The 27,292-nt window shown below is 39.7% G+C and overlaps 2 protein-coding genes across 6 annotated transcripts in view; both read left to right on the forward strand.

Annotated features, from left to right (window-relative positions):
• The window catches only part of STIL (STIL centriolar assembly protein), a 33,007-nt gene extending 8,256 nt beyond the window's left edge, over positions 1 to 24,751 (forward strand). For 2 of the 4 annotated variants that reach the window (XM_077824828.1, XM_077824829.1), the window contains 13 exons: positions 3 to 190; positions 2,424 to 2,671; positions 3,615 to 3,698; positions 3,832 to 3,918; positions 5,941 to 6,088; positions 8,674 to 8,783; positions 9,700 to 9,811; positions 11,887 to 12,972; positions 14,517 to 14,682; positions 15,587 to 15,803; positions 19,001 to 19,193; positions 19,956 to 20,212; positions 22,546 to 23,397. In XM_077824828.1, coding sequence (XP_077680954.1) covers positions 3 to 190; positions 2,424 to 2,671; positions 3,615 to 3,698; positions 3,832 to 3,918; positions 5,941 to 6,088; positions 8,674 to 8,783; positions 9,700 to 9,811; positions 11,887 to 12,972; positions 14,517 to 14,682; positions 15,587 to 15,803; positions 19,001 to 19,193; positions 19,956 to 20,212; positions 22,546 to 23,377 — 3,728 coding nt within the window. In that variant the 3' untranslated portion in view covers positions 23,378 to 23,397. Of the gene's footprint in view, positions 1 to 2; positions 191 to 2,423; positions 2,672 to 3,614; positions 3,699 to 3,831; positions 3,919 to 5,940; positions 6,089 to 8,673; positions 8,784 to 9,699; positions 9,812 to 11,886; positions 12,973 to 14,516; positions 14,683 to 15,586; positions 15,804 to 19,000; positions 19,194 to 19,955; positions 20,213 to 22,545; positions 23,398 to 24,625 lie in introns of those variants that run through there. The other 2 variants (XM_077824830.1, XM_077824831.1) reach the window with 2 other exon arrangements.
• Positions 1 to 27,292, forward strand: part of TAL1 (TAL bHLH transcription factor 1, erythroid differentiation factor) — a 250,857-nt gene that overhangs the window by 200,867 nt on the left and 22,698 nt on the right. Inside the window, exon 1 of one of the 2 annotated variants that reach the window (XM_077825013.1) lies at positions 25,617 to 25,719. The exons of the other annotated variant lie outside the window; for it this stretch is intronic. The gene's annotated coding sequence lies outside the window, so the exon portion shown is untranslated. Of the gene's footprint in view, positions 1 to 25,616; positions 25,720 to 27,292 lie in introns of those variants that run through there. 2 annotated transcript variants of the gene reach the window in all.

The following is a 27,292-nucleotide window of genomic DNA, read 5'->3' on the forward strand; positions in this document are numbered from 1 at the left end:
AGACGATGAAGGTGTATCACTGACAATAGACAGATTTGATCCTGGTCGAGAAGTAACTGATGGTTCAGAGAAAGTCCCCACAGCACCTCTTCCTGGAGACTTTTTGATTCCATGTACAATTAATGCTTGGGGATCTTCCTCCGGAGATGTTGTAGTGCACAATTCTGAAGACTTCCACTTAGCTTTTAAGGTAAGCCACTCCTAGCAACTTTCTTATCTCTTAAAACAGTGACACAGAGAGGAGACTAGATGGCTTTCAGTATCTAAATCCAGACCAGAAGAGGAAAGGCCAGAAGGCTACCATTTAATGGCCTATGTGAAGTGAGCTGTTCTCAGTCCACATCATGATTGTCACCAATAAGCTCCTTTATTGGCAGTCTCAGTAGAAATTCCAAAGACAAAATGAGCATGAAGACAAAACTCCTTTTTGCTCCTAGCTGAAACTCTCTCCCAGAATGGTGGGATAATATGGGGAGAGCTTGCTCTGTTGATGGTGCCAAATCATTCTTGTGAATAATTATTTCAGTTTGCAAGGCAATATTCAACAGTAAATTCTCTTGAAATCAAAAGATCCGCAAAGTGCCCCCCAAAAAACCAAAACCATCCAGACCCTACACCCTCTTTATCGGTTGATTTACAGCCTATAAAGACAGTCATGCATGATTTGGGTGGATTTTTTGTTTATATATATACACCAGGAACATCAGTTCTTTAGCCCCGCCTACAAAAAGCCAAAGGGAAGTAAAGAACCCTCTTTGGGTATGTCTAAACAGCAACTAGACACCTGTGGTTGGCCCTTGCCAGCCAACTCGGGCTGTTTCATTGTAGTGTAGACTTCTGAGTTCCGGTATGCTCCTACCTTGCAGGGCCCTAGAGCCCGGGCTGCAGCCCGAGCCCTCAAGACTACACTGTAATGCAACAGCCCCGTGAAGCTGAGTCAGCTGGCACTGGCCAGCCGTGGGTTTTTCATTGCAATGTAGGCATACCCTTTGTTGCTGGAGAAACCTGAAATAATTACATCGCAAGAGACCGCAAGATAAGCTGCAGCTTTCCAAACCTTCAGTTATGATAGGACAGGATATCTAGTTACACTGATTAGTTTTCCGGTTTTGAGAATTGTATTTCAAACTGATTTCAATTGAAGTCTGAGAGCTAATCTTAAATTTCAGTCTGTTAGGATTTTTTTTATCCTTCTCTAGTTCTTCAGTTGGTCCTTCAAGCAAAATGAGTAAGGCAAGCCATGATGATGTTGGTTTTTTTCCCCATGGTTTAAAAAATAAGGCAGAAAAATACCTCATTCTTTTTTGCATCAAAAGGCATAGTAATAGGCATAAGCAATAAGTTTCTCTGCCGTTCATCTTTAAAGAAATAATATTCCTTTGCTTGAAGCTGAACACATGCTTAAGTCTTTATAAGATCAGACCCCAAGACAGGTTTGTATGATTGGTTTAGGACCCAGTTAATTTAAAACAAAAATGTTAGGAATTCTTTGGTAGGGCAAGTTGCACCTTGTATGGTTTGTGCAGCTTTTAATACACAAAGTATTGAGAGAGTTATCTGGACTATGAACAACATTAAAATGTTGTTGTGTAGAAACCGTATACCAGTAACTACAGAGATGGTAAGTAAACAAAAAATTAAGTTACATAGATAACTTGTGAAGTAATGTGGTAAACTCACAAGAGTATGTGTGTAAATAGGCTATTACTTGTAAACAAATGTAAATCTAGTAGGCTTTACAGCTGAACCAATTTCCTTTTCTACAAACTGTATAAATGGGAGCTGTACATCTTTAAATATTTTAAGCCTAGCTTAAGTTAAACCTTCCTTGCCAAACTCTTCTGGGAGAGAAGGGATATTTGTTTTCTCCAAAGGGGATGCTTCAGTAAGTATAGCTGCTGTTCAAGGAAGCAGAGGATCTGGGGCAGCTAAACATTTTTTTCCTGCTACTCTTGCCCTGTGACTGTATTTATAGGGTGGTTTTTCATATCTAGAAAAAGCAATTTATGTTCCATTGAATAATCTCCTTGTGGTGACACATCCTTTTGTGTAATGCGGATTTCTTGGATGCAAGCAGTTGTCCTGTTGAACTAATTCTTGGACCCTCCGTTTGCCCTTGTAGATTTTTGTGTGTTCCAATTTAACATAACTAACTACGCATTTTCATATATATATATAATATGAGAGAGCTATATATAGAGAGATATATAATGGATGCATTTCCTATTACTATTCACTATGTTCAATATAGTCATGAGCTGTTTGAAGAAGGGGCCGATTCTTTGTGTTTAAACAATGCCTGGCACAATGTTGGCCCTGATTCATGACACAGGCACCTAGGCATTACTGTAATATACCTATTGTCGTCATGTATAAATTAGGTGTATAAAGACTAATTTCAGCAATTTTTTTGCATATCCTAGGGACTTCAACACAGTTTATGCAGTAGAGACTCTTTGGATCTTTCCAGACTGCTCACCATAAGAGTTCACATTACTTCAGCAGAGAACATGGACAACCTAAACTTTGATTTTCACTGGGCAGCTGTTACTATAACAAATGCTTTAGAATACACGCCTGTGAAATCTGTCCCAATTATTCCTACAGCCCTGGCAAGAAACTTGAGTGGTCATATGAATATTGCACAGGTTCAGGGGACTTATAAATGTGGGTAAGTTCAATGTTAAAACTTTCAGGCATGAAGTGCTGGTCAGTTGAATGTCCTAGGATCAGTTAGGTGGTACAAGGAAATTATTTTCCATTAGTGTCAGTGTCTCAGGCTTCCTGCTTCCTCATAAAGACAGCTGAGGTATAAAGAATATTATTTCTGATTTAGCTTTCAGTATCTTGAATTAGGAGTTTACACAGGGAGCTGGTCCTCCTGGAACAGGAATCTGGGGACATTCTGCACCATTCTATTCAACTAGAGCTCTTGGTTTTGACTTTAGTAGGGGACAGATCAGTCTACAGGAGGAAAAAGAAAAAAAAATTTATAGATAGTTTTATTAGCTTTGAAAACAGTCTGCAGTTTTTTAGATTGTCACTTCTGGGTCTAGCACTGATATTATTTATACGATAATCAGGCCGTTTCATTCCAAGCTCACCGATCTTAAAAGTATTTGTAAGTACTCACAATAAGATAACATTAGAAACTCTTCATTTTGTCTGATTGTTATATTGTTAATTGGATGCACTGGGAACTTCATTTATGATCTACATCAGAAAATAAAGTAGTTTGAGCCTTCAGTGCTGTCAGGATTTTTGTCCTGGATCTTTGACCATTTAAAATGTATATTTTTATTTTATTTTCTCCTAACCTCCTTCTTTTATGACTTAAAATTTGACACATCTTACTACTTTTCTGGGTTCATCAGAGCAACCAATATATTAAGCTGACTGTAGTGGCTTCAGTAACAGCTTGGTGGGTTGTTGATAGCTAGGAAATAAGCTTGGGAATATCCATTCTTTCCCAAGACATGAGTACTTTTGCCACCTGAAGCCTTCACAGAGCATCTTCTGAAAACACACTTTCAGCACAGGATTTTCTTCTTACCTTAAATGTTGTTCTGGACTTCCTCAGTCCTAGAACAAACACTTAACCTATTATGTTCCAGATACCTTACAATGGACCAAACCCGAAAACTACTTCTGGTGCTGGAATCTGATCCCAAGGCTTATGCTTTGCCGTTGGTTGGAATGTAAGTATTTGGTTAGTTTTGTATAATGCCTTTTCCTGATGTTTCTATAGTTTTGTCATGTACTTGGGTGAGTGTTTAGTGAAGGATATAACAAATCCATTTCTAATGGTATGTTTTTTCCTCTTCCCTTTAGTTGGTTGAGTGGCATCACTCATATATACAATCCACAGGTCTGGGCCTGCTGCCTGCGTTATTTGTTCAGTTCTTCAGTTCAAGAAAGGTAAATGACTTAAACTTTATTTGATAAACGTCTTGTCTGAGCTACTTAAGATGGGATGCTGTGGAAAACTTGCTTTTGGTTTGATCATGTGCACCCCTTCATGGACTGTTGGCTCTATATAAGTGTAACTGGGTGACATTGTGAGGCCTGTGCTAGTTAGGAAGTTTGACTAGATGATGTAATGGTCTCTTTTGACCTTAACATCTATTAATATAAAAATAAATTACTAATGTTCCTAATATAAATTTCAGAAAATTGGCAAATTGGGTCAGTATCTGACTAATGACTTTTGGGAGGGGGAGAATAGGTGTTAGTTTTTAAAATGGAAGAATATGCCTCCCAGGTTGTATTTTGGTTTCTTTTGTTGGTTTTTTTCCTGACTCTTAGGGCAGCTGATCTCTTCTCTTCTTCTCCTTTCTACTCCCCTCCTCAAAACAGACATTATTTTAACAGTTCCTAGTACTTTTTTTCTTGTGTACCAATTTTTGGTTGATCTTCTCCTGTTGTCTGCCTTTTTTTAACTCCTGTTGTCCTTTCCTGTCCCATATTCTTCCAAGAACTTCAAAGCAAGCATTGACTTCTAGTGCTGGGGGTCTTAACATTAGCAATACACACCTGTTAGCTATTTGTCATGGGTAGTGTTTTTTCCTAATCCTTGTGGGACTGAGTGCCACTGTGTTCCAGTGGGTTAAAAATTGCACTACATGATTAAATGCCAAGAATATAGTTCTGTGACCTGTTTGTACCAGTCATTAAAATTAGAATTTATTATTGCCCTGAAATTAAACTTGAAAAACACAGTTTGTCATTATCTGCCCCTGAAGTATGGTGACCAGACATCAAATGTGAAAAATCGGGACGGGGTGGACGGTAATAGAGAGCCTATATAAGAGAGAGACCCAAAAATCCCGACTGTCCCTGTAAAATCGGGACATCTGGTCACCCTACCTTGAAGGAACACAGTCAACTTACAAATAGATACAAGTAACACTTGTCGTAAATATGAACTGTCTGAAATTTTGTAACGGTAACATCTATAATTACTCAAACTGAAAATTTAGAGGAAGATTTTGCTATCCATTTTGCTTACTCTTTGTATTTGACTGCACTTCGTATAGTGCACTCTTTCTCTGTATAGTCAAGTTAGCAAGGGGGTAAACTGTCTAACCAAAAAGACCTTTAGACATTCAATGGGGGAGAAAATTAACTTTATTATTTTTTTTTTTTTTAAATCAGGATGCCCTGATTTAAGGGTGCTATATCACTTAATGGAATTTTGACATTAGCCACGTCAAAATTTTGACTTTCCCTCTTGATTGTCTTTGCTCACTTCTCACAAACGTTTTTAAAAAAAAAAAGCCAACCTTCAAATGAAAAAGTTTTCAAATATCGTGAGAGTAAACTGTACTGTTACCTTCCAAATCTACATAACTCTTTTCATTGTTCTTGATCTTGGGTTTATTTGTTTCAAATGCTGAATTGGACTTAAACATCCAGTGTTTCTCAGCTGTAGAAAATGTTAGTATATTATAGGATTAAATTATCCTCCTCCCCAAACATTCATTTCAGTATTTTCAATAGAAGAGCTCTACTGAATATATAGAAACAATTGAAATGCTTTAAATGGAGGTTCACTGCTTGAATTTTAGAAGCAACCTAGCAATCAGCTAAGATGCTACAACACTGGACCCTAAAGCGCAGCAGTTCTGTCTTGACATCTGTTCTGTGAATGAGTTCCTCCGTTTAGGATGCTAAGTAATCTAAAATGGTTTGTTTATTAAAAAACTCAGTCTCCTTACTGTTCTCCTCTCCATATACAGTGTCCATGAAAGGTCTAATTGTTTTTGTATACAGTTCCATACAGAACTCAGCTAAAAATGAGTATTGACATATATCATCTTGATTAGCCAGTGGTTCCTCATTTGTCAGTGAACCATATAGGCAGTTTAGTTGGCCAACTACATATTTCCTGTTTCTAAAATACATAAATCTTAAATTTTTTAAAATTATTCTTTTATGTAGGGTTCTTTCAGAGTCTGGGAGTTTCCTTATTGTTCTCTATTCACTGACCCACAAGGCACCAGAGTTTTATGAGTGTCTTCCTTGCAGTGGTCAAACTGAACTAGGATTTCAGCTACTAACAAGTAAAGAAACATTACATCTCTTCAAAGTAAGTGGCTTGGTTGACTAATACATCTTCAAGATTATGTTGTTGTATTTTGATAATTAAAAGCTACATTGTAGCATAAAGTTAGAAATTACTAATGTGACTTCCACAAGCACTATATTTGTGCAACTCTAAATCTAGGTTAATTACAGTAATTTAATTTCCTAACTTATAAGAGACTTAAAACCCAAGATGTCTTACAAACAATTGCTGACTTTGGAACTGTCTAATCATAGTTAGTGCTTAAAAGCCCTCTGCTTATGGACAAACACCAAGAAGTTAACTTGTCATGGCACAACCCATCCTTATGTCTGGTCAACAAAACTCTGGGATGTAACAGGTTTAGAAGGAATATGAGTAATGTTATGACACTAGTTTGTGTGTCCCATGTACATGGTGGAAGAACAATCCTGGCTGCTGCATGATAGTTCTGGAAGGAATAGTAATTTGTGTTGTCCCACCCCATTCCATTTTCTAGGAACTGAGCAAAAATAGGAAAATGTCAGGAATAGTGACTGGTTTGTGGATTTCTTGCTGTTTTAAAAGTACAACTGCTATCTATGTAAGTACATGAGAGACAAGGTGGGTGAAGTAATATCTTCTATTGGACAACTTCTGTTAGTGAGAGAGACAAGCTTTTGAGGTCAGTCCAGAAGCTGATCCAATAAGATTCTACCTTACCCACCTTGTCTCTCTAATATCCTGGGACCAACACAGCTACAACTACACTGCATACAACAATATAAGTATATCTTCATTGTAATATTTTCAAAGAAATTTAAATTGCATCAGTAGTATCCAGGCTTTTCAGCCTGAGGTCAAGAAAGGTTAAGGGGCCACAGTCAATACCTTAACTCTTCCCTGGGCTCAGGCTGGGCTAGTCAAGCTCCTGGCCTGCTCCAAGTAGGGCTCCTACATCCTGGCAGGGAAGTAGGTAGAGGGACAGCCTGAGTTACTGTCTCCTGCAATGCTGAAGGCTGCCAGGAGGGGAATTGCTGAGCAGCTACAACAAGGAAGGGACAGCAGCTCACGAAAGCTTATGCTCAAATAGATTTCATAGATACTAAGGTCAGAAAGGACCATTATGATCATCTAGACTGACCTCCTGCACAACGCAGGCCACAGAATTTCACCCACCCACTCCTGCGAAAAACCTCTCGCCTATGTCTGAGCTATTGAAGTCCTCAGATCGTGGTTTGAAGACTTCAAGGAGCAGAGAATCCTCCAGCAAGTGACCCGTGCCTCATGCTTCAGAGGAAGGCGGGAAACCTGCAGGACCTCTTCCAATCTGCCCTGGAGGAAAATTCCTTCCCGACCCCAAATATGGCAATCAGCTAAACCCTGAGCATATGAGCAAGATTCACCAGCCAGATACTACAGAAAATTCTTTCCTGGGTAACTCAGATCCCACCCCATCTAACATCCCATCACAGGCCATTAGGCCTATTTACCATTAATATTTAATTACCAAAATCATGTTATCCCATCGTGCTATCTGCTCCATAAACTTATTGAGTTTAATCTTAAAGCCAGATAGATCTTTTGCCCCCACTGCTTCCCTTGGAAGGCTATTCCAAAATTTCACTCCTCTGATGGTTAGACTCCGTCGTCTAATTTCAAGTATAAACTTCCTGGTGGCCAGTTTATATCCATTTGTTCTTGTGTCCACATTGGTACTGAGCTTAAATAATTCCTCTCCCTCTCCTGTATTTACCCCTCTAATATATTTATAGAGAGCAATCATATCTCCCCTTAACCTTCTTTTAGTTAGGCTAAACAAGCCAAGCTCCTTGAGTCTCCTTTCATAAGACAAGTTTTCCATTCCTCGGATCATCCTAGTAGCCCTTCTCTGTACCTGTTCCAGTTTGAATTCATCCTCCTTAAACATGGGAGACCAGAACTGCACACAGTATTCCAGATGAGGTCTCACCAGTGCCTTGTATAACAGTACTAAAACCTTATCCCTACTGGAAATACCTCTCCTGATGCATCCCAAGTCCACATTAGCTTTTTTCACAGCCATATCACATTGGCGGTTCATAGTCATCCGATGATCAACCAATACTCCAAGGTCCTTCTCCTCCTCTGTTACTTCTAATTGATGCGTCCCCAGCTTATAACTAAAATTCTTGTTGTTAATCCCTAAATGCATTGACCCTACACTTCTCACTATTAAATTTCATCCTATTACTCCAGTTTACAAGGTCATCCAGATCCTCCTGTGTGATATCTCTTAGCCTCCAAGGTGCCACAAAGCGCTTTTCTTTTTGTGGATACAGACTAACGTGGCTACTACTCTGAAACCTGTCACTATTCATGGCTCACCAGATCTGCCTCTAGGGCTGCAGGGGAAGCAATGGGAGACAGGTGGGGGGCATCATTACTGACTCCCTGTAGTGATGATCCGGCGTCATGCACTTAAGTGACAGATTTGCAGGGCATTGTACAAAGAACTTATCTTTCAGTTGGTAACCAAATACAAATGTTCTTACGTTTTTGATAGCCATTATATAGTACATTGGGGCAGCAGGTTGGATGCCACTGACTTTCTTCAAATTTCATTAATGCAACCCATTATTTAATTTCAGAATGTTGAACCTTCAGACAAGCACCCTATTCAATTTGAGCTGAATGCGGAAAAACAAAATGCAGAAACTGAGTTCTTCAGCAAAGTTTCTACGAACCTTTCCGTTAGAAGGTGAAAATCTCTCAAGTGTCATGTTTATACACAGTCTATTTCCAACATCTGTTGTTGGGTGAAGTTCTTTAACCTGTGTTATGCAGGTCAGGCTAGAGGGCCATAAAATGGTCTCATCTGGCCATAAAGTCTATTAATTATGGATCACTTGCACCTTACCTAACTTAATGGCTTTTCATGTAGTAAGGTCTACAAGTTGACCATATGTTTCTAGAGAAACTCTTGCATGTACTTACACTAGATAGATTATTGGCATTAAAGGCTTTTTTACACACTTAAGTGGATGTTTCCTAAAATATGTATCTCCTCTTGTGTGCTGTATGACGCTTAGTGTTGGTGAGTTCCAGTTGTCCAAGGAGGAAATCTGTAACAGAAAACTACCTGTATTAGTAAAATGCCTTTTTACTTATTTGTCAAAGCTGGGAGATGTGCATAGCAGGAATCTTGGATTTTATAACTCTACCTTGTCATCAAAGCTAGTCTCTAACAATAAGATGACCTTTATTCTGCTTAAAGCTATATTATGTATATATATTTTTTCCTCAACTCTTCCTTCCCTATCAGTATCTTACAGTGGGCCTGATAAATCAGTGGCTTAGCTTAAAATGTCATGTGAAATACTTGTATCTGTCAAAGATTCTTTGACTAAAAACTGTATGATAATCCAGAAAGGGATAATTATTTTTTCCACATTTTTTTGTGATCCGTAGATCTTTTTACCATCTGACACTTCCTAGCCAGTCAGGAGAGAGATGTTTATCAGTGGTTCTTCCAAACTGGTAACAGTACTGCTCTGTAGATCTCCTGGTATGGACCACAAGTGAGAAATAGATAATGTTGTTAGGATTAATGCACTCTGTCAAGCGTATCATTCTAAAATAGAAAAGTTACAAAAAGGTCTGTTTTTTTTTTTTAGTTCTCCTCAAGGCTCCTCCCCCAGCAAATTGTCAGTAAGTGATCATGACTCAGGTGTGGAAGATGATTTATCTCCAAGACCAATTCCAAGTCCTCATCCAGTGAGTCAACAGGTAACTTCAGTTTTTCTATACTGCCTCTCATCCTGGGAATTTATAAACGCTATAGATGACTATTTCCTAACTCAAAAAGTGTGGTAGGGAAAACAGGGGAATTCTGTATTTGACAGATGTATTATACTTCTAACAGATAAAGAGGAAGTGATCAGAGAACTAAAAATTAATCATAGATTTGGTTTAAGTGATCATGACTTTATTCTACTTGTACAATACAAATGCGATCAAGTCCAGACCAGTGATATATAAACTTGGTACTTTACTAGGGACAGTTTCACAAAGCTGAAAACAATTATGAGCCAGATCAGCTGGAGAAAAAACTTAATCAGAAAAATGTGAATAGTAATTGAGAATCATGTAAGAACATCTTACAAGATGCCCCAAAAGTCACAATCACACAAATGAGGAAGAAGACCATTCTGTTTCAAAAACCAACCTGATTTAAAGGAGAATGAAGATAACTGAAAAATAATTGAAGAAAGGGGAAGTTGATAGTTATGAATATAAATCCAAAGTTAGGAATTGGAGAAAATAAGGGAAACAAAGGGAGACCAGGAGAAATTTATGGCCAGCAGAGTTAAGAATAGTAAAGAGGGGTTTGTGTGTGTGTGTGTGGTTTTTTTTTTGTTTTTTTTAAATATACAAAAGAATCCCGACAATGGTATTGTACCATTACTAGATAGAAATGGTAGAATTCTCTATAACAATGCAAAAAAGGCAGAAGTGTTCAATAAATGTTTCTGTTCTGTGTTTGGGAGGGAAAACAGATGATATAATCTCATCCTATTGTGGTAATGCACTTTCCATTCCACTAGTAGCTCTGGAGGTTAAAGAAGCTAAAGTTAGATATTTTAAATCGGCAAGTCCAGATAACCAGCTCTTTTAAAACTGTTGGAGGCAAACTGAGGAGCTTGCTGGACCATTAATGTTGATTTTCAATAAGTCTTGGAGCACTGGGGGAAGTTCTGGAGGAAAGCTAATGTTGTACAATTTTTTTAAAAGGGTAAACAGATGTGCTCTAGGAATTATTTTGGGGAAGTTCTATGGCCTGTTATACACGTCAGACTAGATGATCACAATGTTACCTTCTGGCCTTGGTATCTGATCTCAAAATGCTTTGATAAACAAAGTTTCACCACACCTTTTGGGGAGGTAGACATGAGTTTTTTTTCTAAGCTATCTACTTGGTAGCAGAACTGGAGGACCCAAGAATCTTGACTCCAAATTCAGTCTAATCCTTATTGCTGGTAATAAAGTTCCTTCTGATGAAAAACTGTAAAATGCATTAGCACTCGTGAATAGAAAGTAGAAACTCTAGTGTTAGGCTTGAACCTGCAGTCTTATAACCTGCAGGATAAAGCCAGCTGAACCATATTTGCCCTAGAGTTGTTAGGGAACAGCAGTATCTTCTCCTCTTTGGCAAGGGGAGAGGCAGCAGAAAAACTGACTAAACAGTACATTTCTGGGTGGGAAGATATAACGCTCCCCTTAGTCATCCCCTGTTAACAGGATTGTTTGTTTGTTCTAAATTCTATTCTGTGTTCCTAAAGCTTTTGAATAGGTGCATTTTATAAACTTAAAGAAATACCCAGAAATCAGGAAATACCTAGTCATTCTAGACTTAAGTACACTTACTTAAATTCCCCACTCTAGGGATTTTTTAGCTGCCTGGGCTGGGAATACTGTGAAGGGCACACTCCATCCTGAAAGGGAAGGACCGCGCTACTTGAGCAGTCTTGCAGCTGTTTCTCTCCCAAACACCCAGCCCCCGGAGTAACACACTGACTCTGTTAGACACAACATCCGGGCCTCCTTAATGGCTGAAATTTTGCCTCAAAACAGGGCTTTTACATGATTCCTATCTTCCCACTCTTGGCTCCCTATTGCGTATGTTAATAATACCTTGAGCAGGTGGGGAAGAAGTCTTATTGACCAAAAGCAACATTTTTATCTGTCCCATGTTTATTTTGGCTAGGAGTGGCAGAGAAGTTGTGCTTCATGTAGATCGGATAAGGTGACATGATGGTTCCTAAGCTAGCTTGACTTCGCTCTTATAACTGTCTCCTATCCAGGTTACTAAGATCCATCCTTCAGTTCCTGAACTCTCCCTTGTCTTTGATGGCAGTTTCATAGAACCGAAACCAATGTCTCAGCCTATGGAGACCATGAATAACAAAAATCAACCACTGCTGGTACCTCAGCCTAATAAAAAAAAGACCTATTCAACAGGACCATTATACCAAAATCAATGCTCTGATAGCCATAAACAAAGCTTCAGCACCCACACTAGACATTCTTCATTGAGAAGGTTACCGAGCCAATTAAACCAGATCATTCCAACTTTAAAACCTAGCAGAGGAAAGCAGCTGCCACTACAGCAACAGTCTAATTGTAGGAGAGTTGGCCTTCAAACAAGAAAGAGTTCTGGATCTTCTTCCTCTTCGTCATCCCCTTCCCCTTCAACACCTCGCAGTGGGCCCTCTCCTGATACGTCTGTGCATCAACCCAGGATGCCATCTGAAAGACTTGTATCTAGTCCTGATGGAGCCACACAAAGAAAAGGGGAACCTCCAGCAAGGAGACCCTCAACATCTAATTCCAAGCAGCCTCCTGGTGCCACCCAGCCTCTCCAGTACAACTTTGCTTTTTCACCCCAGAACTCAAGAAGACCAACAGAACTGCAGGTGCCTGTCCCTCAAGTGCCATCTTGCTGTCCTGCCAGTGTCTGTAGTTGTCAGCTTCATGGACATATCCAATACAGTTCAACAAATGGTTGGCAAGGACTGGTTAAAATGGGCACCAATCATGCGGAAATCCAATCTGATGTTCCTCAAGAGAGCACATATTCAGTTTTCCATCAAAATGTTACTTGTCCAAATATTTGCTGTAGTCCAATACATACCCCAACTAGTTCTGTAACTCATGGGTACAATGGGAAAATGGGGAATTGTTCTCCCCTTGGTAGCAGCTTATCACCTGGATCAAGACTTGCTTCACATCCAAGCCCTTGCCATCTTCAGTCTGGTGCAGCACATTCAGCATGCACATATGCACCTGCCCCCAAAATGGGATCAGATAATGGAATGATGGGATTATCTCCAGATGCTTACAGGATTCTTACAGAACAGGACAGGCAACTGAAATTACTTCAAGCTCAGGTTTGTTTGGGAGGTTTTCTCCTCTGCCCTCTTACTGATATATACACTCTCTGGTAAATATTTTCTAAAAATAACCCTAATGAAATAACTTGGTTATAGCTATCTTTTTGGTTGGAAGAAGGGATCCTGTCAAATTGGGACCCAATTCTCTAAGTAGGCAGCTCTGCTGATGATTGGTCTCCGTTAAAGAAAATTGAAAGTGATTTGATTTTTCTCATTCAATTATTTTGGAATTACAGTCAAGTAACGCAGGTAAATATTTGCTCTGCTTTCAGCATTCTGTTTAGTATTCCTAGGATATTACTTTCTGGGTGGGTAGAGACAGCTAACTGCACAGTTTAATGAGCCATGAACTAGTTTGGAATTAATATAAATATATGGTGAAAGCACAGTGCAATCTAATGTGTTTTCATCTACCATAACTTAATAGCCTACAACAGACTTGTGTGACCTTTTTTTGAGAAGTATGAATATCTCCATTGTTTGCAACATGCCATTGAAATTCAGCAGGGTCAAAGCACTGGGGTTGGACTTGTGCTTTTCTTTTGGTTGTCCTATGGAATTCCATTCAGGATAAATTAAGTGGTCATTTCCCTTCTGTCACTTGCATTCCTCTGGAAAATTGTCAGCCTCCCAAAATGGTAGCTGAACAAGATCATTCTAAAGAGCCAGGCTGCTTCCGGAGCAGTTGTAGTAATAGAAGGTGGAGCCAAGCCAGGTTCCCTTCCTCCTCCACCTCCTGATTACACCCCTTTCCCCCACCATGGACTCAGCATGAGGGACCAATGGCCCATTCTCTCCCTCAGCCTGGCCTCCAGGATGATAGCCTTCTCCTTCTGCGAGCTAGTGTAGTTCAAGTGTCAAATTGAAGCTTCAGGGTTCAAACCCAATAGATGATGCAAGAGGAAAGTGGAAGGACTGTAGCAATAACAGAACTTATCTGTTTTTTGTCTGTTTTAAGAAAAAACTAGGAAATGACATTGAAATAATATTATTTAGGTTGCAAAGGTAAGCCCTCCAAGGTTGATGCTAGATTTTTGGTTGCCCGTGAAACCTTAAGTCTGCCCCCTTATGCATTATGCATATGCATTATGACACCGTATTTAATTACATGATCATGTACTGTTTTTCCACAGTACCCCGGCCTCCTTCAGTGAACAGGATGGATGCAGAAGGGGGTAAATCTGGCCTTTCCAAGCTTTCATGTACTTAGCTTTGCAACCTAAACAATGTTTTTCTCCAGGAAAGGGGGGAGGTGCACCAAAGGGATAGTGGAAATAGGTGCATGAAAGCTTTTTGGTGTAGTTCTTCCAGCATGACCTTCATTTGCCTGCTATTCCAAGCTGAAAACAGACCCTTTAAATCATGCCAAACTCTCTGATGGTAATTAAAATACCATTAAACTTGTCTTGTATTGCAACATAATCAGAATTTGAATCCAGATCTTCAAAAATGAAAGTCTAGTGTGGTAACTCACTGTCAGCTAGTGTCCTGAGTTTATTATACTTGCCATGCAAGTGATACTCTCCTGATAACTGTTCCAGATCCAGCGTTTGTTGGAAGCACAAACTCTTCAGCCTTGTTCTACGGAAACGACTATAGGTAACAATGCCCTACCGTCTGAGAAGCAGTTGGAATTTGTTGCCATGGAAACACAGTCTTCCCAAGGTTTACACATGAGAAAAAGTGTGAGCATTGCTGTAAGCACAGGTAACCCCCCCTTTTTTTTTTAAATTCCTCTTCAGAATGACAGTGATATAAACCTGTTCTTAATATTGCTTAGACTTCTCTCTTGGGCCTGATTTTCAGAAGTGCTGAGCACCCACCCATCTAGTCATAGGCAATCCGTTGTTAGAGGCTAAGCACCTCAGAAAATCAGGCCTGTCCTTTGGGAATTGTCATGCAAGGTCAGACAGGAGTTGTCCTTGACAAGGGAATGAAGGCTATGCGTTCAACCCGTGACTCAGTCACAAAAACTTTGGTCCCTTTTTCTATACGTGTACCTACTCTTGCTTTAGGTGTAATAGTTTGAATGCTGTATGGCGTACTATCAAATATTTATCCAGGACAACTTTAAGGTTCTCCATTTTTCTCCAATACTATATGCTAAGTACTGATGTCATATCTATCTTCGGGGGAAAATTAACTCCCTTTCATGTCAGAGAGTCACACAACTGAAGCCAGTAGGCCATAAACTAATGTATCTGGTCCTATTAACCTTTATTACAAGGTTGTGGCTGGTTTGGAGGGGGAGATGGGCACATCCCTTTCTTCAAAATGAATTTAGGAATATAATTAGTCTTGTATACCTCTATCTAGTCATTTTGTTTGTTAAATAAAACACAGCATTATTTGCTATTGTACATAAAGTAACAATGTTAATTTTGGCAGTTATTTCATTAACTAAAGGCAAGTTTCTCAGATATTTTTTTTTCCGAACAGTGTTTTAGAACTTGTCATTTTAAAACCAAAAGCAAAATAAAACTAGAGAAAATAAAACCAAACACAGCAATGGCTTTAATTTCTGTAACTGTAGAGAATAAATGTATTTGAAAACCAAATGACCTTTTCAAAACTGTTAAAATCACAATCTGCATTAATTTTCCTCTGCTAGGTGCTAGCTTATTTTGGAACGCACCACGAGAAAAGCAAGACGACTCTGTGTGTCCAGTTAAACAAGAGGACACTGAAATATCTAAAGAAGATATAAGCATTTCTATGAACACTGAGCAAGATACAAGTATTGCCTCCTCATTAAAGGCTGTTGACATACCCAGCTTTGTAGAAAGTAGCCATCTTGTAGAAGAAGGAACTAACCAGACTGGACTCAGGTAAATATTTGATTTGAAAAATCTTGTTTGTGGGTTGATAGTACTTGTTTACTGTTTAAAGTAACGTCATGTAGAAGCGACTGACTTTCTTACAGAACTTCGTCAGTTGGCATCTGACTTAATTAAATGTTGTGTATAATTCCTTCCTCCTTTTGCCTTTAATCCCCTGTCTACAAAATCATTTGTGCAGGCGTACCAAATATAGTTGCCCTTGGCAGTCAGGCACCGCTGGTGGCAGCAAAAGCCCTTTAGGTAACTTTTTTAAAAAAAATTGCAGAGATCTTCCAAGCAATATTCTCATCCTCCCCTTAAATCACCAGGGGAAACACTGCTATACTTGCTTATCATTTTCCTACATGAGCTCTGCGCTGCCAGCGTTAAAATTGCTTATGGTTCTCTGGGGCTGATTTATCCCCAGGACTAAAGGGTTGAAGGTCATATGACCTGAGTATCTCTCCAGATTCTTCTATGTTTCACACCTAATCACTGACTTTCTTTTTTTCCCTTGTGTTCTCACTGTACTAAGTCAAAATATAGAATCTATTAATGTGGCACCAGAATAAGCCATTTTGATTACTTTTAAACCTCCATTCACAATTTTACAATGATGTTAAGAAAATTTAACTCAAAGCGCTTCTTGTATTAGAATGAGATTAGTTTTCCATGCATAGATATTCTCAGTCTTTTCCCTTGATAAAGAATCAAGTGTTTTCATTTTCAGATAGCTACATAAATATAAAATTCTGATCCAGTACATTTCACAGATGTAAAAAGCTAAGTGAAGAGAGACCATTCAGGTCAGATTAAATTAGATGACTAAAAATAGTCATACTAGAAAAAGAGTAGTCATTAAATTGATAAACTATGGATTTCTTTACATATAAAACTAACTTGGGGCTCTGAATTAGAATTAGGGAAGTAGTATATGCATGTAGTTTTAGTTAAATGTGAGCATTGGTTCAATCAGTCCTTTTCTAACATGGCTTGTTTTAGAGAGAACTCTAACTTGGCTTTATACACGTGAAGTACTTTGATGAATTCTTTATAGGAAGAATGCACAGTAGCACTGGGTTTTACCTGTTTGTTTTTGCTGGGGATAATGAATTGCTTCTCCTTGCAGTAATTGATAACCTGCATTGACTATCTGGCACAGCACATGATTTAAATCTTATCTCTTTCAACATGCACTGTTGATTGGTTTGGGTTCCGATATTTTCGCTATCGTTCATGTTTGTTTCTGGGGGTCACACAGAGATCTATCTGGAACCCCAGCATTATCGTTCCTTCTAGCCTCAAGTGTTACACATTTGTAGATAACACCCAGATACAGTAGTTTCCCCATGCCCTGTGATAGTTCACTCTGGCATATCTGCCTTTCTGATGTGTGAAGACTTGGAATCAGATTCTTTCCTGAAGCTCCTATTCATGTCAGTAACAGTGAAATTTTTCAGTCTGGACTTCACTTATCTTATTGTAGAAACCAGCTGAGTGCATAGCACTGTGAACATGCCATCCGTTCAGCCAGGTTGATATTTTCTTTAAAACTATAGTATGTGAAAATATCGGTATGTGTTTACAGTAAAACATAGTAACAATTCTTGTTACTAATATTAGTGTTAAAATGACTTCATGTTGAACTAAAAAGCAAAACAAAAAAGTCCCAAGGGCTTTGAAGAAGCAAAAAATTGTTGATGTTTTGAAAACTCTGATGCAGCAGGTGAAACAGATTAAGGCCAGAGGGGACATCATTCGTTCATCTAGTCTGATCTCCTGTGTAACACAGGCAACACAATGTCGTCATAATGAAAGTATATCAGACAAGCATTCAGTCTTGTTTTGAAGACTTACTCCTGAGGGAATCCTTCATCACTGCGTGTGCACAGAATTCATGTCCCCCGCAGCTATCTTTGCTTCTCCGGAGAAAAATGGCTTCTGACAGGGAAGCAAAGGGAAGCCGCAAGAGCAGTCCACGTTCCCCTCCCTGGCATTGCAGGCAGGTCAGTTCAGGTGCCTGGAGCAGCCGGTAGAGACATAAATCACTGCCGGGGAGAGGAAGGCTGGGAAGTCGTGAGAGAGAGAGTCTGTCCCTCTTGCTCATTATTGAAGCGTATTTGGTGTGGAGGGGCAGGGCTTTGGGGTGTTTCTGAGGAGTGGGACAGGCTCTGTCCCATCAGGCAGAACAGAATGTAGCAGCCTGCCTGCTTAGTGAATTGTTCCCATTTTCTTTGTGAATTCCCCACGGGAGTATAAAACAGGTGTAAAAGTTTTAAGGCTCCTTTACATCACTCTGGCAATGTAAAGGACAGTGGCCTTATAAATGCTTATGGTGCTTTTGTGATTAGACCTGGTCTAAATTTTTGTACTGAACATTCCTATCAAAGTGTGCTCCATGAACTCTTTGCTACTGACCTTTCTGGAGCGGCTCAGTAGCCAATATAAATTGTGAGTTTCATTCCCCAGCCTTCACTTGCTCTTTAGTTGCTTATGATGTAACACAGAGCATATGGCTGCATATATTTGTTGATTAATAACTAGAAATAAAGTGTCAAACCTAGCTACGTTACTGTTAGGCCAGCTCCCATTCTCCATCTATTGTACTGTAGTTTAAATAAATTACCAAAATAATTGAAACCAGCATGATTATATTGTGGTGTTTTGACAAATAAAATATGTGGAATTTTGCAGAATTTTAAAATATGTGCAGAATTTTTAATTTGGGGGGCAGAATTCCCCCAGGAGTAAAGACTTCAAGAGACAAAGAAACCACCACTTCCCTTGGTGTCTTGTTCAAATTGTTAATCACCTTCGCTGTTTAAAGAAATTGTGCCTTTATTTTCAGTTTTAAGTTGTCTTGCTTTACTTTCTATCTGTTGGTTCTTGTGCTCTTCTTCTTTTTGGTAGATTAGTAACCAGTATATCCCTCCTTATGAAGGTACTTGTATACTGTAATCAAGTCAGCTCTTGATGTTCTTTTTGACCAGCTAAACTGAGCTCCTGCAGCCTGTCTTTAAGGCACTTTTTTCCAGCCCCTGAATCATTTTTGTAGCTCTTTACTGCACCCACTCCAATCTTTCAACATCTTGGAGAACATTAAGAGAAATTGAGAGATATAATTTTCCAAGAGTTAGATTCATAAATTACTTTCAAACAAGGTAAAAAGTAAATGGTGTATTAACTCATTGTTCTGTCTCCTTCAGAAATGAGCCAGTTTCCCCAACATGTGTTCCGAATTCACTGTTGGAAGAAAGCGCTAGCATGTATTTACAGACAGGACCCACAGAAGGGGCTAACAACCACATGGTGGCACCAAATGAACCAAAAACTGAGCATGCTGGTCCATCACTGCCTAGCCACCCATCCGATGATCAAAAGTTTTACCAGGATATATTGGTAACAGCATTTTAAAACAAACACTTTAATATCTGGCAGTCTTTCATATCTTACAGTTATTTGCCACTTGTCATTCAGAGTGACAGGTTTCAGAGTGGTAGCCGTGTTAGTCTGTATCAGCAAAAACAACGAGGAGTCCTTGTGGCACCTTAGAGGCTAACAAATTTATTTGGGCATAAGCTTTCATGGGCTAGAACCCACTTCATCAGATGCATGGAGTGGAAAATAGCACTCCATACATCTGATGAAGTGGGTTCTAGCCCATGAAAGCTTATGCCCAAATAAATTTGTTAGCCTCTAAGGTGCCACAAGGACTCCTCGTTGTCCTTCATAGTGTGTTTCTCATAACCAGAATAGGCTCCGTGCAATACACTACTTTGGCTTTCACATGGCTGAAACTGTGTATGGTTGTCACATGCATCTCAGCTCTTCTCCATGTTTTCTGTGGTGCAAAAGAGAGGCAAGCTTGTGACTTCCTTTTCGTGGAGGTTTAAATACTCATTCTGCCATTCACTCCCTTCTATGCATAAATGTTGTATTTTATTTTTGCACAACAAGTAATACACAACGTTTAGTGATACCAAGAGTTAACTTGGTTTGTTTGTCAGAATAAGTTTTTCATATCTAGCTGTAAGAGAGTTTGATTTGGACTAAATATGCCATAGATCACACAAAACAGGATTCTGTAGTAAACTCCTTTGTCAAGTTCCTGTGACTTTGACTAGTTGGTCCACATGTGCTTATGCTTTTTTCCCTATGTAGGGTCAAGTAAATCACTTCTTAAAGTCACCCTCTGAAGAAAGTGGTTATCCATCTACAAAACAAACAATGGTCGGCAATGATGGTACCACATGTCGGAATATAAATAACCCAAAAGAGAGGAGTTCAGTATCTGACCCAGGCCTGACAGATAAAGATTGCGTGATTAGTGCAACCCTTAAGCAATTAAGGAACCTTGGAGTGAAAATTGAATCTCCTGACAAAATGAAGAAAAATGCACACAAAGTAGAGAATGCCAGGTAAAGCGTTAGCCTTCACTGCTCGTTCTCTTTCAGATAGAAAGACTAATAGGGACCAAAAGTGGGCAAGAAGTGATGCAGAAAGGGCCTAATGCATCACCTCCAGGACCACGTTTTTGATACTTGTCCACAGGGAACACACGCTTAGTCTGATCTTTTCAGTCTAGTTCATGCTAGGCACTACTAAGGCTGTTAGAAGAGAATGATGGGAAAGGCTGGACTCCATCCAGATATGTACACAGGCACTAGATACAGGATAGTCCTTTTTCTTTTCTTTATTTTTAAAAATAAGAAAAATTAAAGGCAGTTCTCAAACTTGCGTTGGGGAGTGCATCTAGCTAAACCACAGAGTTCCTGCTCTCACAGGTTAAACAACCATATTGTTCTTTAAGGAGTGGTGTTTGCTGCTAGGTGTATCCCAGTGCAAAACTCTGAGGACTGCTAGAGGCTTTATTAACCAATGAAACTTTTAAAATAAAATCAAGCATCTCTGTATGCTGTCTGGCTGTTTCGAGCCCTTCTTTGTCTTGTGTTTCACTGGTGTAAGTTTAGTTGTCATCAGACTTGTGCATGAGACCAAAACTGGAGGGACAGCAAACACATGAGATGAGGACAGAACCAATCAATAAAGAGATGTGGAGAGCTTAAAGCAGTGGGGAACTGGAGGCAATGAGAAGAGGTCCAGGCCTGAACCCATGGAGAGGGCATAGATTAAAAATGGAGGGTGGGAAAATAAAGGTTACCAAGGAGCCAACCCAGCTGCACTTAAAGCAAGCTTTGTTTTCATCTTGATGCATCTTTAGTGAGACCGTGTTTCTTGATTCATGTAAACTAAGAGTTCTGGCTGCTGCAAAGGAGGTATAGCATCAGGCAGGCAGGGGGGAGATGTCTGTCTCAAGAACTTATCCCCAGTAGGAAAAAGTTTGAGAATTGTTCTAACTTGCGTTGCAGCAGGTGCTTTTTACCAAAATTTAAGACAGCCTGTATTACTGGCTGTATCAAACTTTCCCCACCATCACTCTCAAGCTTGTGTTCTATTAATATGTTCCGTTAACATGCTAATAGGGGTGAAACTATAAAACAAACTAGAGGTCTCCTTTCTTGATATACCTCTTAAAAAAAATAAAAATAAAAAAATCCTCCCCTCCTTCTGTCATCTTTGTGGCTGACCAAAGAGACCTTCTTTCACAATTGTCTGCAACACAGTAGGGAACAAGCTAAGAACAAAGTCCCTCTTGCTTGTTTTTTGGTGGTCTATTTTTTTTTTTGAGCCAAAAATTTTCCTCAAGTCCGTCTTTCGCTGGAGTACATGGGTAGATGCCTTTTAGTCTCTTGATATTGGGGAAACTGGATTTATTAATCGGACGCATGTAGCCTGTAATAGATGAAGTAATGAGCACCAGTATCTTGGAGCTTGTCTTGACTGTGTGTATTTTTATAATTAGACATTACAAGAGTTTAGTGGAACAAGGACAGGAAAGAGTGAATTTCCTTCACAGACTGAAAGAGGTCTTGAAAAACTATATCCTTCCGAATAACAATAAAAGTCTCTTAAAACTTACCCATTTCCAAAAGCCTGAAAAGGGATGTTGGAAAAATCTCTAGATGGCCTGGTATTATTCTGACATGAAGACAAAAAAGCAATCCTTAACCAGTTATTGGGCTCACAAGAGAGGCTGTCTTCCATCTGGATAAAAATATTGGGCTACATAGCCGTATATAAATAATAGCCAGCTCTCACATAGCACTTTTCACCAGTAGATCTCAAAGCAATCACTAAAGAGTCCAATGTGATTCCCATTTTATAGGTGGGGAAACTGAGGCACAGAAGTGCTATAACTTGTCCTAGGTCACCCAGCAGGTCAGTGACCAAGCTAGGAATAGAACCGAGGTCTTCTGAGTCCTAGGCCAGTGCTCTAACCACTAGGACACATTGCATCTCTGGGCAGAGATCAACTAACTATTAATAATTAGTTTCTGGGTGGTATATTGAACTGTTGGTCTTAACTTACAAAGCCCTAGAGCCTCCCTGAGGCTTCCTGTCGCCATGTGACACTACCGAAGTTGTGATCAGCATTGGATCAGGGATGATTATTCTCAATCCACTCGTGGATCTTTTTCTGTAATGCAGATACTATTAGGTAAGACGCACAATCTTCCTATGTGAGGTGTGTGTTAATTATGTGAACAAATAGCCTGCTTAAAAGCCAGATATTTGGGGTGGGTTAAGAGGTGGGGAATACACTTCACTGTGTTGGTATTCTGAAATGACCATGGAACATTCACACGGTATAAAGCTAAATTAACTTAATTTTCGGTGCTTTGTGTTTTAGCGTATTGGCCTGCATAAATCCTGAAGCAGTGGTCCCTGGACTAAACTACATGTCATTTGTTAATGTCGGCATGAGTGGGTTAACTCCCAATGGAGTTGATCTGAGTATGGAAGCAAATGCAATAGCACTCAAATATCTAAGTGAAAGTCAACTGACACAGCTTTCTCTCAGTCATGCAAGTGAAAAAACCCCTGAAGATTCATCTTTCCAAAACCCCTTGCATACAAACATGGACAAGAGCATGATGGGTCTTAGCTTAATTTCACCAAACAATATGTCCTTTGCAACCAAGACGTATATGAAAAGATATGGGCTCCTACAAAGTAGTGACAATAGTGAAGATGAAGAGGAGCTGCAAACTCAGAACTGCAGCATCTCTAGTATTGGCAAGTGTGAAGATGTGTTAGAGACTAACTTTAAGCCAATGTCGGAGGGCTTTAACTTCGGGAAAGAATCTTCCGAAGGAGTTTGTGAAAAATTATCCATTAACCAGAAACCTTACAAGGAGTCAACTGGAAGTTATTCTTTGTCAGAATCCGATGGTCCTGTGTTGAGAAATATTACAAATGAGGTCTTTCCTCCAAAAATACTACATCAACCTCATGAGAACTCACAGCAGATTCTGAAGGATTTAAAGCCAAAACCCAAACTTGTAGCTGGGAAAGTAGAGTTCACTCAGCAACCGGACAGGGAGAACCTAGGAAACGTTCGTCTCTTCCCTGAAAATCTACAAACTCCCACCCTGGAGACATTAAATCAGACAGACAGCATGAGTTCAGTTGGTACCTTTCTTGATGTAAAACACCTCAGACAGTTGCCAAAGTTGTTCTGAACCTTTTTTTTTTTTTTTTTGGGGGGGGGGGAGACTGGCAACCAGCATTTCTTGGATTTGAAGCCTTCTCAAGGTTGAACAAGATTAGAAGAAGCCAATGATTGTTGCCTTTATAGGTCACTTAGCTTGCTTGGCAACAAATGACTAACAAAACTGAGTATGTGATACAGTGCTGGTCCACCAGGTGCTCAGCTGACCAGGATTTGTCTGACAGATTTTTAAAGTACATATGTACTTTTTTGTTTACAATTTGGATACATCTTTAATATCCAAAAGGTCAATCAATTCAGAATAGTCTGGACGTAAGCTGTGCTCCAATATATTTTTAACTATGCCTGTTTCTTAACTTTTCAATTATTGCATTTTTTTTAAGCATCATTGACATTTTTATACATTTATGCCAACACTGAGCTGTAGGGTATAATGTGTGGGTAGGAGTTTAAACTCAAATAGAATGAACTTACTGACTTTAAAGTCTACCCAAGCATGTGGCAGGTTACTGTATGTGGAAAAGCATAACCTTGAATTTAATTAGTATAAAATTATTTAAAATTCAGCCACAATTGCACATATATATAATAGACATTAAATGTATCATGAAAACCTAACAAGGACATCAGTAAAATTAGCACTTAATGATTTTTTTTCTTCTGAATGAGTGTCTTCTATTTATTTGAAAAGTACATGTTAATCATAAAAGGCTAAGCAAATCCATAAGATACAAAACTGGCCTATTGATCTGTTGCTTATTTATGTTTGATGTGGTGGTTAATCCTTGTTAAAACACTTACAATCTAGCAATCACAGTTAACTGTTAAACGAGTGACTAACCTTGAGTAACATTGCAAGTATGCTGTTTCACATGGTTCAAACTTTTTAACAACTCTGAGTTCAATAAAGACAAGCAAACTAACTTGTTTACTTTTTGTTCTTCTGTGTTAATTTGTAAATTAACCTGTCATCAATGCTCTGGAGTGCATTACTGAAATAACCTTTTTTTATAATCCTTTAAGATTTATACATTCGTTGAGTTCATGAATCTGTAATAAATTATTCATTCTCACTTGGTCCATTTCTGCAATGAGTTTTTAGTTGTTGGGTTTTTTTGGTGGGTGGGGGAGGTTGGTTCAGTATTTTTGCTGTTGTCACTAGCATCACTTACTAAATTACTTACAATCTTAAATATAACAGAAAATGGCATTTTGTGTACTGACTTTAATGGTAACCTCTCTACCTACTTTTTATCAGGTGCTGTCCAGCCATGTAAAAACAGTTCCTCCTGAGCTCTGTTAATTCTGACCTGCAGCATTGCTGTTTTTGGAGTCCCCTGAGCAGAAGCTATTAATTGTCATGTTCAGTAGGAACCAAGGGAGATGCCTAAGAATGAGATCCACAAATGCCAGCTTGCTAGGTGGGTAGCTGCTGAAGCTAACCAATGAGAGATACTGATTAGAGGGCTGTGTGCTAAGGCCTCCCCACTCACAGATAGGCACCTATTGCTGCTAGCAGTCCATGAACAGGAACCAGCTCCCCGGAGTCAGACGTCTTAGGAGCCTACAGTTTCTTGCCGTAATAAATTAGGTGTCTGTCTTGCTCTACACAAAACAGCTGGAGGAGGTGCACACCTCAACTTTTAGCCCAATGGTTAGAGCACTCAGCTGGGATGTGGGAGACCTAGCTTCAAATTGCCCCCTCTGGCAGAAGGGGGGGCAGGATTTGACAGGGGTTTCCCACCTCTCAGGAGCATGCTCTAACCACTGAGTTAAGGGATATTCTGATGTGGATCTCTCCTGTTGAAGCTGTTCCACTGTGCATAAACAGCGAAAGAGTGATTGGAATGAGGGAATTGGACACCTCGCCATGATTACTATTGAAGTATTTATCTGTAGTGGAATATACTGGTATTGCAGAGAAATCAGACCCTTTCTCAGCAGAGTCCAACTTTCCTCAACCTAAGAGCTGGGCGAAGGAGGGGGGATTGGGGTGGTAGCTGGGAGCGGGCTGTCTTTCAACAGGTTAGTATGTCTGCTTGTTAACATCAAGCTGTCCACGGAGGGTGTGTCTACACAACAACAAGACAGCTGCATCTGGCCTGTGCCAGCTGGCTCGAGCTGTTTCATTGCTGTGTGGACTTCTGGGCTCTGGCTGGAGCCCAAGCTCTGGGACCCTGTGATAATTAGAACTGGAGAAAGTACTGAGACTATGCTCTGAGTCCTGCATTGTGCCCTAGGGCAATGAATAGATGGCCTCATGGTTGCACAGAAGAAGAAGAAATTGAGATATAAAACCCAAGAGATCAGATACACTTTCCAGCTGTAGCCTTCTGCCTCTGCCCTCTAGAGGTAAGCAACTCTCTCATGACCTTTGGCCCTGCTGGATGTGGTTGGTATTTTTTAGAGCTAGCAGGCGGGTTTTTTGTGTGCAATTTGTTATAATAAAGCTACAGTCTTGTCCTCCATTATACTCCAACAAGTGGGGCTAATGGGAAGAATAAGAATATGGGTTAGCTATTTTAAAGCAAAAAATTTAATTGCATCAGCTAGACTCCAGTGGTCTTTGAGGTGTATATATTTCTGTTCATGTTATGAGCAGTTGTCTTGTCAAAGTGGATAGTTTAATGATCAAAAAGAATATTTGCTGGCTCTTAAGACCTTTTTCCCCATTGCCTACATATTTTGAAACCACTTCAGAACCTTTTTGATTGTACAAACCTTTACAAACAGGTAAATCTCACTAGCTATCTGGATGTTTTTGCTCAAATAAAAAAATGGTTAATGTTCTTAAGCTGTCTTTGCTAGGTTTCAGAGTTAACATCGATGAGGCCATTCATACCTCTTTAAGCTATTTTTTTTGTTCAGTATTTCCCACTGAAAACTCAAGAAGATGCCAGCTGCATTGGTTTAGACTTTGTCAACATGCTGAAGACTTTTTTTTTATATCTAGAAAGATAATTTTAAAACAAAAGCTCAACTGCTAGAGCACAATCTTGAAGCAGGGGTTGGGCTCTATGGCAAGTCCCACAAACTGTAGAATCAGGGGATAGACAGGACCCTGAATAAGTGGAACATTAATTAGTTTAGAGGAAATATCCCATTAAAACCATCTCTCCCTGCATAGTACAGCAGTGCATAATTTGAAGAGGATTTGCTTTCCTCTGAGGTATATAGCAGGGGTTCTTAACCTTTTTCTTTCTGAGGCCCCCCCACTCACACTATAAAAGCTCCACGGCCCACATGTGTCATAACTGGTTTTCTGCATATAAAAGTCAGGGCTGGTGTTAGGGGGTAGCAAGCAGGGCACTTACTTGGGGCCCTACATCACAGGGGCCGCCACAAAGATCAGTTGCTCAGGCTTTGGCTTCAGCTCCAGGTGGCGGGGCTCAGGGCCCAGACTTCAGCCCCATGCAATGGGGCTTCAGGCTTCTGCCCTGGGCCCTGGTGAGTCTGATGCTGGCCCTGCTTGATGGACCCCCTGCCCTGAAACCTGTCTGCGCCCGACCCCTGGTTGAGAACCACTAGTCTATAGTTCAGCTTGGAAATAAGATACATCCTTTGTTTGTCCCAATGTGGCCATTTGGCAAATCTTGTGTTCCTTATGTTACTAGAGCACCTAGAATTACAGTGACAATGTTGGTGCAGATTTAATAAAACAGATCAAGGATTGGGGGGGGGGGGGAGGAAATAGGATTAGCTCTTCTTAGATTTAGGCTAGAATTTGAACAGATGGTTGTAACAAGGGCCATCAAACTCAACTGACCAGTTAGATTTTACTCCCAAATCGTAGGAATTGTGCTGTACTTGGAATGGTAGCTGGAGCTAATGTTGCATAAATTTTCCGGTTGCTTCTAATTTTCATGTTTTAGTCCTAGTGAATGGGAAATGTTTGCAACCCTGGCTTTTTTTTTAGACTGTTCAA

This window comes from Eretmochelys imbricata, chromosome 8, assembly GCF_965152235.1.
Source record: "Eretmochelys imbricata isolate rEreImb1 chromosome 8, rEreImb1.hap1, whole genome shotgun sequence".
In the NCBI taxonomy this organism is placed as follows: Eukaryota; Metazoa; Chordata; order Testudines; family Cheloniidae; genus Eretmochelys; species Eretmochelys imbricata.